The following is a 19,147-nucleotide window of genomic DNA, read 5'->3' as shown; positions in this document are numbered from 1 at the left end:
TGCTCATTGGTTTATCAGATCTACCAGACAGAGACAAAAACACCACCGGAGAGAGCATCCTCTTGTACCAACATTGGAGGATTCAGTTCCCAAAGCATTAATGAAAATGGAGAAAGCAATTTTATAAGGCTTAAGGTTCAATTTACAATAAAGATGTGTTAGTCATGTCTTTTATTTTCTGAACTTTATAATGCTTTTACATCTTGGAGTCTTGTTGACAGGGAGAATGTCCCCTCCAGGGTCAGTTAATTCCTAAAGACAGAAAGAGACTCCTCTGCAGGCCTGTGAACTTTTTATAGACAACAATCAATCCAAAGCCCACAATCCCTAATTGGGCTCCTTTATTGGTCTGTTCCATTCTTGTCCAATATTCCCTGGCTCTAATCACCCAAGGGCCAGGTACCAACAACCTGAACAGTTCTACCTTTGGAGCCTGCTGAAATTATTAGACTAGCTGATTCTAAACTGTGTATCCTGCCTTGCCCATTCCTCCCCACAGAAACCATTAAAATGGTTTTGTCTATGTTTTATTCTTACTCCCTCTTCCTCCTGACAGACCCTGGTGCTTCCCTGTGTGGCCCTGCATGATATGCTGTGCCTCCTGCTTCTAGGGAAAACTTCCTTTATGATACTTACTTCAGTATCTGCATATCTAATTAAAACAAATTTCAGGTATATATGCAAACAGAAGACATGTGAGGTATAGATATCTGCTTACTATATTAAGAAGTAAAAATTACCAGAAGACTCTGAGATAAACACATTGACATATACCTGTTACAGAGAGAATGTCATAGATAGCAGGACAGATTTTTTTTTTTTCAGTGCTGGGTATGGAACCCAGGGCCTTGCACACATTAGGCAAGTGGTCTACCACTGAGTTACACCCCCAGGGTGCAGGATAGATTCCAATGCAGTCACAATCAACCTCCAAAACCTGGGGGCAAAACGACAAAGGATTCATCTTTTCTTGTGCTACCCATTTACCATGCACTGGCCTAGCTCTGTGCCACCTTCTCACTTCAGGATTCAGGGTGATAGGGTGACCATTCTTCACTATGGCCTATCTTTTTGGAAGAGGGACAAAAAGCCAGAGAACATATCTTACCAATAGGAACACTCTTGTCCAGAAGTGACATCACTTCTCTAATAATCCATGACTAGAACTCATCACAGGGTCCTATCTAACCCTGGGGGCCAGGAAGGATGTCCTTCCATGTGCCCATAAGGGGTAGTCAGAGAGTAGGACAGTCTATGAACAGTACTGATGATAAATACATTGGATATAAAATTAATATATTTGAATAAAAAGGCCTTAATATATCAACATAATTGAAGAGAATAGTTCGTTCATAGTGGCAAAGATAAAACATTGAAGAATACATTTAAATGTATAAAACACATATGGGGACACTTATAATACTTCTGAAAGGCAGAAAAGTAAAACTGCATGTGCTGTGTCCTTAGTTTTTTTTTTTTTTTTTTTTTTTTTGGGGGGGGGTGGGGGGTTTGTACTAGGATTTATTGAATAATGAATTCCAGGTCTGCCAGGTTTCCTTACTTGCACTGCTGCTTTGGTTCACCCTCATCCTTAGTAACATCCTAACAGGCGAAGACTTTGCTGCTGAATCCCCAACCTGCCCATCCCTGGACCTAGACTTCCCTCTACCTCATTTCCAAATAAGCACTCAGTCACATGAAGCCACAGGAAGCCCTCAGGGCAAAAGCAGCTGTGCTTGCAGTCACCTTTCAGGTGAGGGCCAGGAGACACTGTCACTTCTACCATCTCCCTTAGTAGAAACAGAGGAGGTTGAGACATAGGCAAAGTCATTTGGGGCTTTTATGTAAATCTTAAATCCTGAATTAAGAATGCTCACTGTCTCTGAGAACCAAAACAAACCTACCTGCCCACTCAGGTTCCTAACATGAAGATACCTTTCTCTCTGCACTTCCCAGATGCTTCTAATAGGAATGTCCTGGAGGAGGCAGTGCCACTGCATGGGTGGCTCCTGGACAGTATGCAGCATAATGGAGGCCATGGTCTCCTCCTCTGCTTGGCTAGACATCCTCATTGCCTTGGCTGAAACGTGACCTTTGCCTCCTTGGAACCCCGGAACCCCCGTCATGGAGGTTAAGGAGCAGGCCACAGTGGGAGAAAGGCTAGTGTGGAGAGTGTCCAGTGTGGCCCTGGGAAGGCCCGGGAAGGTGGAATCAGGCAGAAGGCGGACAAACAAGCAGCCCAGGTACTTCTGGGGGATAGGCAGGACTTGTGCCAGCGTCTCACCCCTCTGGGATAAAGGGCTGAATCAGTTCTGGATCCAACAGCGACTCCTCAAGAGGCCGGTCAACATGGAAGTCATGGACATGAGGAGGTCCCAGGTGGGCCTTAGGAGCAGGCCCCCCTGGGTGCTGGGGAATTGGCAGCTCAAATGGGTGGACAGGAAGGGGAGCTGTGAAGAAGTATTGATGCAGGAGAGCCTGGGAGGCTGCAATGTGCTGGAAAGGAGGGTAGAGGAGGAACTGACCCAGCAGGTCCAAGGCCTGAAGAGAGGCGTCTGACAGGACCTCCTCCAGGGGCACTGGCGCCTGTTCCTTAAAGGAGATCTTGTTGTAGTCTGGCAGCTCTGTGATCTCTGGCCAGACTTGAGGGCTAGGGGTGCCCAAGATGCGAAGCACACAGCAAAGCTGTTCAATGTCGTTCTCTCCGGGGAAAAGAGGGGACCTATTCAATAACTCCCCCATGATGCAGCCCACAGCCCATAGGTCAACGCCCTGGTCATATTGGCGGGCACCATACAGGAGCTCAGGGGCTCGGTACCACCTGGTAGCCACCTGGTGTGTGTAGAGGCGGCTGCCATCAGGAGAAAAGATCCAGGCCAGACCAAAGTCTGCTATCTTGAACTGGCCTGAAGCATTGATGAGCAGATTGGCAGTTTTCAGATCCCGATGCACAATGTTGTTGGCATGGCAGAAGGCCACACCCTTGAGTAGCATTTGCAGGTAGCTCTTGACCTGTGCTGGAGCCAGCAGCCTCTGGGCATGCACACCACCTCTTCCAGGTCTGACAGCATGAACTCGAAGGCCAGTACAAAGCCTGCACCATGCGGGAACACGGCCTTCAGCTGCACCACATACTGATTATCCTCAATTTCCTGCAAAGCCTTGATCTCCCGCAGGGCCTGGTTGGGGATGCCATCCTCTAGCCGCCGCAGGGCCACCTTCTTGAGGGGAACGATCTCGCCAGTCTCTATGTGCTTGGCCTTGAAGATGACGCCGTGGGAGCCCTCCCCGATGCGGCCCAGGATGTAGTACTGGTCCATCAGCCCTTAGTTTTTAAGCCTCAATATCATAACCTCTTCTTGAGCTAACATATATTTAATATGATTCCAACATAAATAGTATTTTTCTTTAGAATCAGACATGCTGATTTTAATGTTCATTTGGAAAAATAAGCGAAAATAATCAGGTAATGTTTGAAAAAGAAGAGCAAAGAGAGGAGATGGACGCTCCCAGACATTGAAGCTCACTCTGCAGCCTCAGTACCTGGTCTATCCCTCAGGATCGGACATAAGGGAGCTACTGAAGAGCCCCAGAGACTCAATTACATGCAGAATGTCAAAAGACAAACGCTGATGGGGACAAATATTTGTAACTCATATCACATACAAGAGGCTTATTTCTGAAGTAGGTCAGTTCCCAGAAAAATCTATGGAGGAAATTCACAGACAGGAAGCTCGTGGGAGGTGAAGTTGGCAATGGCTGCTGACCCACAGGGACATGCAGAGCCTCTGCCAAGTTTATGGGCAGTGCAGAGCAGGGATGGCTCCTCACCTGGGTCCACACAGAGACATGAGTTTCCAGCATTTACACCAGATGAGAAACAGTATCTGAGATGGGTATAATCCCAGGGAGAACCTTGGGCCAGGTGACTTCTTTGGGGGAAAATGCTGATGAGGGACTGAACTGTGAGCCATCAGCAACACCTCTCCCAACTCAGGCTGGGAGGCCTGGGTTCCTCAATGAGGGATCTGAGCTCTGGAGAAAACATTACAATCCCTGCTTTTGTGAGTGTGTATGTGTGTGTTTTGTCCAGAAACAAACAAATAAAAATTAACAAAATCTTTGATTTTGAAATAATTTGAATGAATTAGCTATCTAAAATCAATAGTTAAAAAAAGTTTTAAAACTTAAGAATAAGGTTAAGATCCTAAGTATATTAGGCATAATAGAATGGGAACTTTTTCATAATATTGAGTTGGACACATTGCCAGAGCAAAGAGAGGAGATGGACGCTCCCAGACACTGAAGCTCACTCTGCCGCCTCAATACCTGATCTATGTACAAAAACTTCATCTGTATATTTTTTTCAGGCAACAATTTTGGATTCTATATCTGTTAAATACAGACAAAGAGTTCATGGGAAAATAACAAATGGCCCCTAAACACAGAAAAGATGCTTATAATTTCATCCACTAAAAGATATGCAAATTACAAATACATGGAAAAACCATTTTACAGATATCTAAATGGCAAAAAGCAATAGTTGGCAACCCACCTGGTTACCAGTCTGGATAAACAGGCTTGCGCATCCACTTGCTGGTGGCAGTGCACATTATAAATCCTTAGTATTCATCAAAGATACAGATGCTTTTATCCATGGCCCAGAAATTCCATTTCTTGGAATTTATCCTACAGAAATACCTGTATATATGTATACATGAAAATGAAGTATGTGCAATGTCACTGTAGCATTGTTTATAATGGCAAATAATGGAAATAAGCCAAGTGCCTATCTACAGAAAGAATATTTAAGTACACTGGAGTATGTGCTTCCTGACACAGTGTTATGCTAGTGTATGAAAGAATGAGGAAGCTGCATGGAAGGATAGTTATCCTACATTAAGGAGTAAAAATATTTATAATCTTACCTTGGAGTAAAGACAGAAATATGTACATATTCATTTTATACACACATACACACACAACACATAAATATACATGTGCATGCATATGTATATGTGTATATATATATTTGTTAATATCTGTATTTGTAAATGTATATACACACATGTATAGATACTTATATTTGCACATGCAAATGCTGGAAGAGTAAATAAGAAAGCAACACAGGTGGTGACCCAGGGGTCAGAGAACAGTGGGCACACAGGACAAAAAGAGGGCAGTATTTTCAATGTCTTCTTTTGATTTTGAAACAATTTAAATGAATTAGCTATCTAAAACCAATAGTAAAAAAAAAAGTTTTAAAACTTAAAAATGAGGAAGGTTTAAAATTCCAAGTATATTAGGTATAATAGAATGGGAACTTTTTCATAATATTGAGTTGGTCACATTGCCAGAAATAAAAAAAAAAAAAAACTTCATCCATATATTTTTTTCAGCAACAATTTTGGATTCTATAGCTGTTAAATACAGACAGAAATACAAAGAACCAGTTGAAATAATTGATCTCTAAATCAGCTGATATTGATAATGTTAGTACTAATTAGCTTATTTTTATAGAAATATGGAAAAAGAAATTATCCCAAAGTTTGCCCAAACTAATCTTCCAGTAGGTCCTAGGCTACTGCATGCTTGTGTATTCTGAACTGAAATGAGGTTACTGATGTTTTGTTTAAGAATTTTTAATAGAGAACACTTAAAAATTATTGGTGTCATTCTGTATTCCATGGCCAAATCTAGTGGTTAGTGTATGCAGTATATGTGGAAGGACAAGAGATTCGTGTTTGCTCTTTGACCCTCTATAATATAGATTTTGTGCACATCACTCTACTGACCAGTTATTTTCAAGACTTCTATATAGTAAATCCAAGGTCTTGGCTGCCATTCAATATAGCTAACTTCTACTACCTTTTTGATTCACTCTCTTCTTACTTATTCCAAGACAGTACCCTCTCCTAATCATCCTCTTATGTCAAAAGGCTGCTCTAGTACTTTCTATTTAATAGTGTCTCCTCCTCCTTCACCTCTGGATGTTGTCATTCCTTAGAGCTCAGGTCTGGACCAGATTCTATTGGGAAGCATTTGAAAGCATTTTTTTTAAATGTCTGACTTAAAAGCATGCATATTGAGGAGAACAGCTGACTTGTGCTGTTCGTCCCCATGGTTACTACCTTGAAAGTTGACATGGTACCTGGAGCTGTGGCAACCATCTTGTAAACATGAAGTAACAAGCATGGTCTGCTAGGCCACTAGCCAAGAACAGTTTGAATGAAAACAAATAAAAAACCTGAATAAGAGTCTGGATGAATTCCTGGCAGTAGTCACCTCTTCTCTTATTGTCAGAAAAGAAATATGTATGTATGTATGTATGTATATGCACGTGCGTGCACACACACATGCACACATTCAGATGCATCAAAATCTACCTGATCATTTAAAAAGAACTAGTGTACATATGTAATAGATTTGGGGAGATTTCAGGGAAGGACTGCTGAGTAAAAAGGGTAGTATGCTGCAAAATATGCTCAGTGCAATCCAGTCTAGCAAATCAAAGTGAACCCAGTCCTGTTTGACCCATGCTATGTCCTACCATGGTCAATTTTGTACAATTGAAGCATTTATCTAACCCCATCCCCTATCTCTACTTGCTGGCAGCTGACTCTTCCCAGAATCCTCTGCCCCTCAATTTATTTCCAGTGACACCCTCCAGCAAGGGATACTAGTGCAAGATCTGGAATGTGGAAGAGGACAGACTGCTTTTCTATGGAAGCAGTTGCAAGCACATACCTGGGCAAAGAGCAGATATGAGATTTGATGTAGGTTCCAGCAAACTCCTGTGAAACATCTGCTTTGGGAATCTAAGCCACTGAGACAGTGGTGGTAGAGGTGTCCCTTGGGACTCCCAAGGATTCCTTAATTACCAGTGAATGCCAGTGAACTTTCTGTTGGTAGCAAGGCTTTTCCATATTCCTGTATTTGCCCTGGTTGTGAAAACCTCAAGTTCCCCTTTCTCCTTGGAAGACCTAGAGCAGCTTCTATTTCCTTGAACAAATGCTGATGGATATAGAACATGGTTCTGTAAATGGTTTCAGAAACACAGAGATGAGATGAGATCCCTGATGATGGAAAGAATGGCATAGGACTTGCCCTTCTGGAAAGGAAAAAGGGTGAGATGGGCTTTTATCTGAGCTCCAGACTTGGCTGTGGAGCCAGAGTTTCCTTGACCTCCCTTAAGGAACCGCTTAGCTCTTCCAGCTATGGTGGCATTGATTCCAAAAGCTGACATTTTTGATATTGCAAGTTGCAGAATCATACAAGTTGAACTCAAAGCCTGTCTAGATCTCCTGTGAACACAGTAGGACCGTGATCAAGACAGCTGGATGGGATCCCAAGAATGTTTAGGTTGGTTCTGAGCAACCTGAAGACCTCAAATCCTTATCATCCTGAGTCCCTCTGGATGAGCAGAACAGTCCCTCATCACTTGCTAAGACCAGCGTCTCCTTGTCTGCTCTTTGTCTGAAGGCCTGGTAAGGACCACATCCGAGCAGATGTATGATGGGAAGATAATCAAGTCACCTTAAAACCTAGTGTATATATATATTTTGGTTACCAGATCCATAACTAGGAAGACAGGAAATATCAGACACATTGAAAGAATACCAAATTTTTTTTCCAGTAAAAATATGAAAAATGTATAGGAGTAGATTTACAAATGTTAAACCAGGACTTTTCATGCATAGCACCAGCAGAAACTAAAGCTGAGCCCTTTAGATATAAAGTTCTGGGTGCTGGCAGGGGGTGGGGGGGTGGCAGATGCAGTGGATGAAAATGTTACACACTTGTCACCAGATTCTTCAAAGGGCAGAGTTCCAGATCATGAGAGTTTATTTATTTCTTGCTTAGTTACTTATCTAGGGTATACATGAATCCCTTGTGCCCCTTTCCCATCTTTGCCATAGGACATAAGGTAGACAAGCAGGGATGGAGTTGTTAATTTACAGCTCTTTAAGTCACAGTTTACCAGAGTTGGGCTATGATCAAGCCAGGTGAGGAAGGAACAAAACTCAAAAAGGATTTAGTGACTTTTGGGACTCTGTATCTTCCCTTTTTAGTGAAAAGTGGGTGCATCTATGGGGGTTAGTGAGATATGAGGTCATTGCTCTTGCTTGCTAGTGTAAATATGGGTCCAAGGATATGGATGGATGAGAACATGACAAAAAGTGTGGGTAGCGCTAGAGAGCCTCTTACCAACTGGACCACTGTCCTTCCTGTGTCCTCCCCTTACCCCATTCTCCTCTGTGTAATTCAGGAGAAGCCTGGAATGGCACTTCCCAGATTGGTTTCCTGATAAGTTCCAGTTTTTAAATGAAAAGTGCTTGTGCACTATTTGGAAGAGAGCAAGAGAAGCCACCATACTCGGAGGTTAGCAGGGAGAAGCAACAGCTCCTAGATGAACTTCAGGGGATCCTGTTCTCGGTAACTGAGATGGTGACAGTGGCTTTGATTGTGAGTCACAGTTGATTCCAGTAGAGTGCCTGCAAATTACCTGCCTTGCAGCTTTGGTTCAGTAGAAGGCCAGCAGTGGCAGCATGGCCTCTCTGGATTCCCCAAGGTTGAGTACAACTTGTCAGTCAGCTGCCTCTATTCCAGGCTTGCCTGACCTTCACTCCTCCAGACCTCCCAGTGGTGCTACAAGCTCCTGACTAAATGGAAACCCTTCTCATTTGCAAACCTAAAGTATTTTGGGTTCTTAACAGGACCCTGGCTATGATCATATATGAATCTACATGTATACAGTTGTCTCTCCCCCAGTATCCATGGGGGATTGGCTCCAGGACCTTTGCAGATACTAAATTCTATGGATGGTTAATTCCTTTATATAAAATGGTGTAATATTTGCATGCAATCTACACAATTCTCCTGTATACTTTAAATCATATATAGATGTCTTATAATGCCTAACACAATGTAAATGCTCTGCAAACAGTTGTTACACTGTATTTTATTGACAAGAAAAAAAGTGTGTATATATTCAGTGCAGATGGAAATTTAGAAAATATTTTTTACCTGTGGTGGTTGAATCCATGGATGCAGAAACCATGGGTACAGAAGGCTGACTGAACATTAAATCTATTTGTGTGTGTGCACATAAGTATCTATAGATGAATATTTGAGCTTGAATAAAAACATGGGAGGGTATATACTAGGTTATTAATATCGGCTTCCAAGAGCTGGTAGTGATATGGGCAAGAAGACAGGATGAGCCCAGAAAAAGAGAAGACTTTTTCTAGAAATAAATGATTTTGTTAATAATTAATGCAAAATTACATATGCGAATGTATGTAAAACAGAAAAAGGTAGAAAGGGTTAGGGTAGGACTCAGTATGAATTCTGAAGAGCAAGGATGTGCTGGTTTAGTCTGTGAATAAGGATCACCTGCCTGTTACTATTATGTGTCTGCCATCTATCCCTCTAAGAGTGGATCCATTATTTATTTCCCACCATGATAGAAGGACCAAAGAAGCATAGAGATGGAAGGAGAAGACAAAAACTATACAGAAAGGGAAGACACAAAAGGTGGGATTCAGCTTTTATAGTACATCTCTCTAAATGAATTGACTTGAAACTTAAATGAAAGTCTCAAATCTATACATACAATGTGAGCAGCTCAAATACCTATCTGTTCCAAACAAGGTTATGGTGTATCAAACAGCAAGTCCTAAAATGACCGAGAGCAGGATTTTCCATGTAAAAGTCCTTTTGCTGTGAGTAACACATGTATTGAGTCAGTGTACCCTGCAAATTCACCTATGAATCAGAGGCAGGGTGGCTGGGAGTGAGGAGGGCAGGTAGGTCCTGGCCACAGCCCAGCCTCGAGCTGCTTTGTGACCTTGGGCAATTTCAGTTTTCATCTTTTGTTTAGGTCCCTGTTTCAGCAACTTAAAGGAAACATGGTAGACATTCATCTATAAAGGGCACTCTAAATCTTAAGATCATAAAAGCAATAAAAAACAATTTATAATATAGGGTTCTATTGTTTTTCAGAGACCCAATTGGAAACAAAATAGAAGATCCAGGAAAGCACCCTAGTCTTGAGTAGGCCTGGACTCAAAAAGCTGAATCCACACTCTTCATTATGTGTTATCAATGGCCACTGAGTCAAAGGACTTGGGTAAGGATGGGGAGGCCGAGCTGTCAGAGTAACCCTGGGAAGAGCAGGGGCATCACCAGGCAGAATTCTGGACTCATCTACCCTCTCTGTCGCAACTTGAGCCCTTCCATTATTATCCCCTTTGACCCTGTTCCCTCATTTCTAACACTCCAGTGACATCACCCTTAGAATTAGCACCAATAACCAGAACTCTACCAACCCTCATATGGAATATTCAGCATTGATCACTCCCTTCTCCAACTATGCTCTTGACAGCTGAGACACATTACTGCTTTTCTAAAAATTAAAAGATATTTATTAACATGTATCAATTGCACATAGAAATGGGGTTCAATGTGATATTCACAAACATGCATACAGCATGCACTAATTAAATCCAATCTCCCTCCATCTAAAATATTCATAAATCCCAACCTCTGGGTACAAAACCTAGAAAATGCCTGTACATTTGCCATAAGAGCAAAGAGTCCTATTAAAAATGCATAGAGAAACTCTGTTCATAACAGCAGAAAAGAGATACAGGACAAAGGTTCAACAAAAGTAGAATGAACAAATGCATTTTTGTTTTTACAAGCAACTGGATACTATGCAGCAAGGAAAAAGCAGTTAAACTTCATTCAACAATACAGATGAATTTCAGAAACATCGCTGAAGAAAGAAGAAAGTTCCTAGAGATTCATACACTATGGTTCCATTTACATAAAGTTCAAAGCATGTGATACTAAATAAAATATATTGAGAGAGAGAGAGAGATAGAGAGAGAGAGAGAGAGAGAGAGATATGATTAAATACTAAAGAAAAGCCAGGGAAAAGAAAAGGTAAACACAGGAGTGGTAGCCTCCAAGGGGAGAGGCAGAAGAAACACGAAGGGATTTCAATGTTAATGATAAAAGCCCATCATTATATTCCCCACACCCTTTTAAAGGTGGTTTAAATTTGCAACATTAGAGGCTAAGGGTATAGTTCAGTAGTAGAGTGCTTTCCTGTACATGTGAGGCCTTGAGTTCACTCTTCAGCCCTGTAGAAAACAAAACCTGCAATATTTTATAATTAGTTTTTTTTCTCTTCTTTTAGTACTAGGGATTGAACTCAGGGGCACGCAACCACTGAGCAACATCCCCAGCCCTATTTTGTATTTTATTTAGAAATAGGGTCTCATTGAGTTGCTTAGTGCCTCGCTTTTGCTGAGGTGGGCTTTGAATTCACAATCCTCCTTTCTCAGACTCCCAAGATGCAGAGATTACAGGCATGTACCACTGCGCCTGGCTTATAATTAGTTTTGATAAATATTATTTTGTATCATCTCAGTATTTAATAAATTCATGATCTAGGGTAGGTTAAGCTGTAGGTATCAGTAGAACTCTCCACCCCTCATCAACAGCATAAAGAAAAAAAGGTGATTTCTTCTTACTCATGGCAATTCAGGTTGGGAGTCCAGGGAAGTGGTGACTCTACTCCATATAGTCATCCAGGGATCCAGGTGCTGTCTTCTAAATGTGACTTCCAAGGCTGTCCTGGGTAGCCACAGTTTGCTCAGCCAGAAGGAGGAAGAATCCAAGGGGACACTCTTTTCTCCCTTATTTTACTTCAGTCTCTTTCCAAACCTCATCTCCTCAGACAGGAGATGATAGGTCATGCACAAAAGTGTACATGCTGCTCTCTGTCATTTCACTGTGGGAATTTATTGAGTGGCCACACTGGGCCTGGGCAATCAGGCCTAGCGGCCTGCTTAGGGAGAAGGAAGGATGGGTTTCAATAAACAGCAAGATTTTTCTACCCCAAACACTGGAACATATATATGTATGTATGTATATGTATAGCACACATACACACAATACATATCTACACACGTGTTATACACGTATGTACATAAACGTACACAAAGAACTGAAAGAAGAGATCCTGGTCTAAAGAACTGGATCCTGAATGACTTTCATTTTCTCATTTTGTTTGTATTTTCTTTACTGAATTCCTACTAATGTTAAAGTATTCTCAGGGCCTGATTTTACCTGAATGGATGTAATTTGTTTGTCTAGCTAATGAATTGGCTCCTTTTTGTTTTGTTTTTAGAGAATATGAACACATCCAAAAACTAAAATAAACTGTGGACTCAAACATTTCAAAAAACTGCTTAAACACTAGCAAATAAATATAGTCAATTTTAGCACTGAATGAGAACTATGTTCTGTTACTCTGCAAGGTAAATATTAAAGCTACCAATTTCATAATAATGTGAAATATATATATATATATATATATATATATATATAAAATCAGTGTATTTTGTGATAAAAATAATTTTGAAAAAACTTTTGATCTGATCATCTACAGCAATAGAATAAAAGAAAGACATTATAATTATATATTCATGGTAAATATTAACTCATTATTGACTTATTACACAAATGAAATTATCTTACTGTCCTATGACTATATAAGTACACATGTACTTACAGTCTGAGAAACTCTACTTTTGGATCACACACCTTCTGAGATTATAAACACAGTAACCTTAGGTATTTCTAGATGCTTGGGCTTTCCATGCTCAGAATGCAATTAATCTAAGTGATGATGAAAAATATATGGAGTATTACTTCACAGCAGATAAAGAAATAGCTAAAATGAACAGCCAAATCTATAAGAAAGGAAGTGTTCCAAGACTGCACCTTAGGGAAGGCTAACTGCTTAGTGGCCATGGGCCTGCTCAGCAGACACTGATGAGGCTCCCAGCACATGCAGGCATCCCTGAGTGCTGCTGATATAAATATAAATAAAGACCTGTGTGTGCTTCTTTAGAGGCTGGTAAAGAAAGAGTTATGACAGGCATGGAAACAGCTGCTGTGCACTGGGACGGTTGAGAGGTATGTACAGAGTGCAAAGAGTCTGTAAGGGGATGACACACCCCATTATTTGTGAGTGAGGAGGAGGCTTTCCAAAAGAGGAGGAAGAAGAGCAGTGTGGGGGGAAAGCACACACAAGAGGCTTGCAAAACCACCATCTGACCAGTGAATTGCAGAGAGGTGCCGGGGGTTGGGGGAGATTTGGGTATGAACAAGGAAAAAAATATATGACCATGAGATGGCAGTAGAACACACAAGCTTTATGGGGGATGTTTCCACAGGGTTGAGTGCTGGAAATCCACTCATTGAAGGAGACTGTTCAGGGATGACAGTGGAGGAGGGAGTTTGCAACTTAGAAGGAGAGGAGGATATGGGAATTCTTCAGGGATAGACAGACTGGAGAGAGAGCTCACATGTGATGGTTAACTTTTTGTGTCAACTTGACTGGGCCACAGGGTGCCCAGATATTTGATTAAACATGATTTTGGGTGTATCTGTGAGGGTGTTTCTGAAGGAGATTAACATTTGAATCTGTAGATTGAGTCAAGAAGATTGCCCTCCCCAGTGTGGGTGTGTCTCACCCAATTTATTGAAGGTCTGAGTAGAACAAAATATTTGAATAAATAAGGGAAAATTCACTCTTTCTGCCTGACAATGAGAGTTGTCTTTCAGATTCAGATTATAACTTATACCATCAGGTCTCCTGGTTTTCCAGCTTACTGACTGCAGATCTCGGGACTTGAAAATCTTCATAAATGCATGAACCAATTTCTTATGAGTCTCTCTTTCTCCCTCTATCTTCCTCTCCATAATATATACATACATGTATGTATGTATGTGCACATATAGATATCTCCTATTGCTGAGAACATAGGTTAACACATGTGAGCAGGTGACATCACTCAAAAGTGGAGTCTCCAGGTCAGAGAGCTCTAAAGGGCAGCAGTGGTTTGTAGTCTTATAACCACAAGGCTCTATCTTATCAATGACAAGCAAGATGCTGTGGAAGACTTAGCAGGCTATGCAAAACAGAAAGGCTCTAAATGGTTAAAACTCTGCTTTTTAAAAAAGCTATGTTTAAAACATTTGTGCTGGGGTATAGCTCAGTGGTAGAATGCTTGCCTCACATGCCAAAAACTCTGGGTTCAATCTAAAGGACTGAAAAAAATAAAAAGATATGTAAACATCTGAATTTGGGGCTGGCAGGATTTTAAGTTAATGGGTTCCAACCTACAGGGGAGGAACAACTGAGCTAGGAGCCAACACAGACAGCCTGTCTTGGTCTCATTTATATGAAACAAAGTCAGCAGGACAAAAATGATTCTCTCAGGTGGATTTATAGAAAATATATAATTTGATTTCAAAGTCTCAGATGGACTTTTTGAAAAAAATATAATTTGGTTTCAAAGAAAAATGATTGAATTCATTTAACTAGCTCACACCCAGTCACACTCTGCCTTCACCCTGATGTCTAAGCCAATTGTCTCAAGGGATGTGGAAACTTATTGGAATAAACTGTCATATTGTAGAAAGCCATAATTAGCTTATGGCTCGATTTTCTTCTTCTTGAATTGAATCATCCTCTTTTTAGCCATCCCAAAGCTACTTACTGAAATCAGCATCAGCATTACTTACTCAGGTACTAAAGTCTGGATGTTGAATGTCTCCTAAAGGTCCTTGTGGTAAAGGACTGTCCTCATGGGGAGGGGTTTACTTGAGGTGGTGGGAATTTCTCTTAATGGAAGGTCTTCAGATCACTGGGAATATGCTCTCAAAGGAGATTATGGAACTCTGGCCCCTTCCCTGCTCTCCTTTTGCTTCCTGACTGATGAGGCAAGTGGTTTTGCTCTACCCCATACTCTCACCATGATATGTTGTCACAGACCCAAAACAATGAACAATCTATTATTGACTGAGACTCCAAAACTGTGAGCCAAAACATATTTTTTCTCTTTACAAACTAATTACCTCATGCATTTTATTATAGTGATGGAAAACTCACTGACACACCAAGTAAGATCTCTTGGCCTTTAATCTTAAAATAGCTTTACAAAGAATCCAAATATGGATTCTCATAAAGTCTAAGAAAGCTAAGTCAACCGTCAAATGAATTTTGTGTTGAAAATTAAAGTGTGCTCCGCTGAGATTGACAGCAGCCTTCTGAGGTGAGATTTACCAGGAACCCTCATTTCTAGGGGACAATCTGGCTGTGCACCCTGTACTACAGATCTGCATGGTGTTTAAGAAAGAAAACTATTCCTTTCAGTTAAATTATTTCTGTTAAAATTCCTCAGGCAGATTTTTAAAACTGAAATCAAATTAACTCCTGAAGCTCTGAGAATAAAAAAATCACTTCATTTATATTGGATGTCTGCCAACCTGGCCTCCAAGAGGAATCTTAATTTTTCACTTCTAAAGAAAATCTTCTAGCTCTTTCCATCCAGTTCTACAAGGAAGTTCACCCACTGCGCTGTGTCTGTGTATCACAAGGATAATGATGGAGATTGCTATAAGCCACTGGAGTCCAGGCTTCACAAACCCAGGCTAGTGCCTTACCTGGGGGACTAGGAACACTAAGAGGACTTTGCCCCCCACAAAGGAGTCATCAGCTCAGACATGGGTAGTCAACACATGACAGTCAGAAAGGCTGCTGGGTTCTGAGCACATTTTCTGCTTGTTCAGAGTAAAAGAAATACTGTTGTGAGTCTGTATTGACAAAACAGTGAAATCATACCCATGTAGTGATCAGGATTCAGGCAAGCTGTATCTACCCTCCTCTTCCCAGGTTCCCTAGGCAGAGTGCCAAGAGAGGCAGGTGTGGGCAATGAGAGAGTTGGTACAGATAAAAAGAACCCACAGAACATGTCTAGGTAAGGCCTGAGCATGAGGAGTCTGTGTCCACCCAGGAGGCCATGTCCTCCCTGTAGGTACTTCTGCACAGAAGGCTACATCCATCTGGGAGCAGCATCTACCCAGGAGGAGGTCCACCAAGGAGGCTGCATCTCCCTAGGAGGTTATGTTTACCCAGCAGACCATGCCCCCACAGAGGCATATCTACCCCAGGGGACAGTGTCTACACAGTGGGCTGCATCCACCCAGGAGGCTGAATCTATTCAGAAAGCTGTGTCCTCACGAGAGCCCATGTCCTCTCAGGAAGGTTCACCTACCCTGAAGGCTGTGCCCACTCAGGAGGCTGCATCATCCAGGAGTCTGAGTCTCCCCAGGAGACATGTTCATGCACTCAGCAGAGATCCAGAGAGCACCCTGTCTCTGCTGTTGTAGTATTCTACTCACACACTGAATAGTTCCTTAACAGGATGACTTTAGCAGAGGACAGCATTCTCAGTCATTAGAACAGCAAGGTTTAACTGTGCTGTGGGTCTGTGCAATTGTAGTACCTACAGGTGAACCTGGAGGAGTGACTTTGCAGGGCTGAGGTAAGGACATGGGGTTTTATTTTGGAAGAGGTGAGGTCTTAGCTGCAGAGAGAAATACTCCAACATGTCTTTAATTTTTAAAATGTTCATGTATAATTTGTAGACAGTGGAACGAATTCCCAGAACTGTAACCACCAGCACAATTGAGATCTAGACCCTGTACTTTCCATCAGCATGGCTGTCTTGTCCTTTCTCAGTTGGCACCTCTGTCATTGCTGCTGCCTAACATGTTATCACATACTTAATGGCTTAAAGCAACATCAATGTATTATCTTATGGTTTTGGAGGCCAGATGTACACAGTGCTTAGTGGGTTTGTGTTCTCTGAATTCTTACAAGGTACAATAATGGTTTCAGCAGGGCTGTGCCCCTTCCTGGATGCTCTAGAAAAAGAATCAGCTTCTGTGCTCCTTCAGGTTTGGTGGCTGGAGTACAGAGTCTCTGTTGCCTCGAAAGCTACTAGCTAGAGGTCATTGCCAGTTTCCAGAGGCCATTGGATCCTTAAACCGTTGGCTCCTCAAGCTCACAGTAGTGGAATAAGTCACCTTCACACTTCAAAATCCTCTGACCTAACTGTCCTCATGTCTCATTCTTCTGTCTTGTTCTTTTGCTTCCAAAGACCCCTGATGTTACCTTGGACCCACCCAGATAATCACTACTCTGTTTCATAATCAGCTGATCAGCAACCTGAATTCCATCTGCAGTCCCTTTGCAACAATACAGTAGTCCTCCTTTATTTGTAGGGGATATATTCCAAGACCCTCAATAGATGCTGAATCAATAGATAGTACCAAACCCTGTATATGTTATGTTTTGTTCTCACTGTAGATCTTAGAAACTTTAGCATGTGATTCCCCCGGGCCCCCACCACTTCCTTATTAAGTAAAGAACTTTCACCATTTCACTTATAGGAAATACTTATTGTTTCTCTTTAGCATATCTGAATCATCAGACTCACTACGCTTACATTTCAAGACCATTATTAAGTAAAATAAGGGTTACCTGAACACAAGCACTGCAATATGGTGACAGTTAATATGATACTGAGCTACAAAGTGACTAATGGGTGGGTAATATATACATCATGGATACACTAGACTAACGGATGATTTATGTCCTAGGATGAATGAAGAAGGAAGATGCAAGATTTCACAATGCTTCTCACAATATATGCAATTTAAACCTTATGATTTTTTTTTAAAATCTCCCATTTAATATTTTGGGGCTGCCAATGACTGCCAGCAACTGAAACCATGGGAAAAAAAAACCATGGGTAAAGGGGAACTGCTGTACCTACATCAGTGTTTGAACACTGGGGAACAGAAATCTTAAGACACATCTTTAGAATCTCTTCTACCACACAGCCCTTGTGCTCGAGCTTCGTATAAATGGACCCATGCAGTAAGTACTGCATTGTGTCTGAATTCTGGCTCAGAATAAGTTCTCGGGTTCATCCATGTTGTAGCATGCATCAGTAATTCATCTCTTTCTATTGCTGAGTAGTATTCCATTACAGGGATAACTACAGTGTGTTTATTCACTTTCTCACTGACAGATATTTATGTTGCTTCCAGATTTTGCTGATTATGAGTAAAGCTGTTAGAAACATTCAAGTATGAGTCTTTTTTAGCACATACATGTTTTCATTTTTCTTCCTTTTAAAAAATATTTTTAAACTGATACATAAAAATCCAAGAGCTGAATTGCTGGGTCAAGGGGAAAGTGTATTTTTAATTTTATAAGAAAACAATCCAACTGTTTCTCAATAAGGGCTGTACGATTTTGCTTTCCCACCAGTAACTTCTGAGAGTCCAACTTATTTCAACTCCTTCTAGTTCTTGGTGTTGTCATTCTTCTTGATTTCAGTTACTTTGGTGGGTGTGCAGTGATATCTCATTGTAATTCTCATTTCTATTGCCTGATGACTAATTTGAGCATCTTTTCATGGACTCATTAGTCATTCGTGTATGTGTGTGTGTGTGTGTGTAAATATATATATTTACATATATATGATTTATATTTTTATAATTGACTTATAGTTCTTATTTATATATTCTAGCTATAAGTGCTTCTTTAGTTATGTTTTATTACTATTAGTTCCCACTTTTTGAATTACCTTTTTATTTTTACCACAGGTATTTGATGAAAAAAATTCTTGGCTTTGAATAAGTCCAATTTATCATTCATTTTTTGTTTCTTAGTTTTATTTTTCCTTCGTTTTTATTTTTGGGCCTCTCCATATTTGCCAATGAAAAACTACCCACTATGTGTTTAAGTGTATAAACAAATTACCAGAAAGTAACTTGCATGTATGTTAGAAGACAGGGCCTAAGTTAGTCTCTCCTTCCTCCCTGACTTCTTCCCTCTCCTTCTGCATTTCCTTCCTTCTTCCCTTCCTCTGTTCTTCCCTTTTCCCTTGCTCTCTCCTTCCACCTTTGCTTCCTTCCTTTTTAAATAAATTCTGTTTTACAGTTGCTCCAATCCTTATATTAAAAAGACATTTTCGTTCTCTTGTGACTAAAATTTTTAAATATATTTTTATTTGTTCTTATTAGTTATAGGATAATGTACTTTGACATATTATAAAAATATGGAGTATAATTTATCATTCTTCTGGTTGTACATAATGTAGAATTACATCGATTGTATAATCATATGTGCACACAGGATAGTAATGTCTGCTTCATTCTACTATATTTCCTATTCCCATCCCCCTGCCCCCGTTCCCTTCATACACCT

The 19,147-nt window shown here is 40.9% G+C and overlaps 2 protein-coding genes across 4 annotated transcripts in view; both read right to left on the bottom strand.

Moving 5' to 3' along the window:
- The window catches only part of Otud7a (OTU deubiquitinase 7A), a 344,362-nt gene that overhangs the window by 92,571 nt on the left and 232,644 nt on the right, over positions 1-19,147 (bottom strand). The window lies entirely within an intron of this gene.
- LOC124086988 (cyclin-dependent kinase 20-like) lies at positions 1,543-3,335 on the bottom strand. Its single transcript, XM_046435558.2, is given in 2 exon segments — positions 1,543-3,044; positions 3,047-3,335. Coding segments are annotated over 2 exon segments (1,038 nt in total). The 5' UTR covers positions 3,321-3,335; the 3' UTR covers positions 1,543-2,280.

Source organism: Marmota monax, unplaced genomic scaffold (genome assembly GCF_021218885.2).
Source record: "Marmota monax isolate L192 unplaced genomic scaffold, Marmota_monax_Labrador192_F-V1.1 WCK01_AAM20220418_F8-fsc00005, whole genome shotgun sequence".
Classification (NCBI taxonomy): domain Eukaryota; kingdom Metazoa; phylum Chordata; class Mammalia; order Rodentia; family Sciuridae; genus Marmota; species Marmota monax.
Note: the sequence above shows the minus strand (reverse complement) of the source record. Positions and strands in the feature narration are given on the sequence as shown.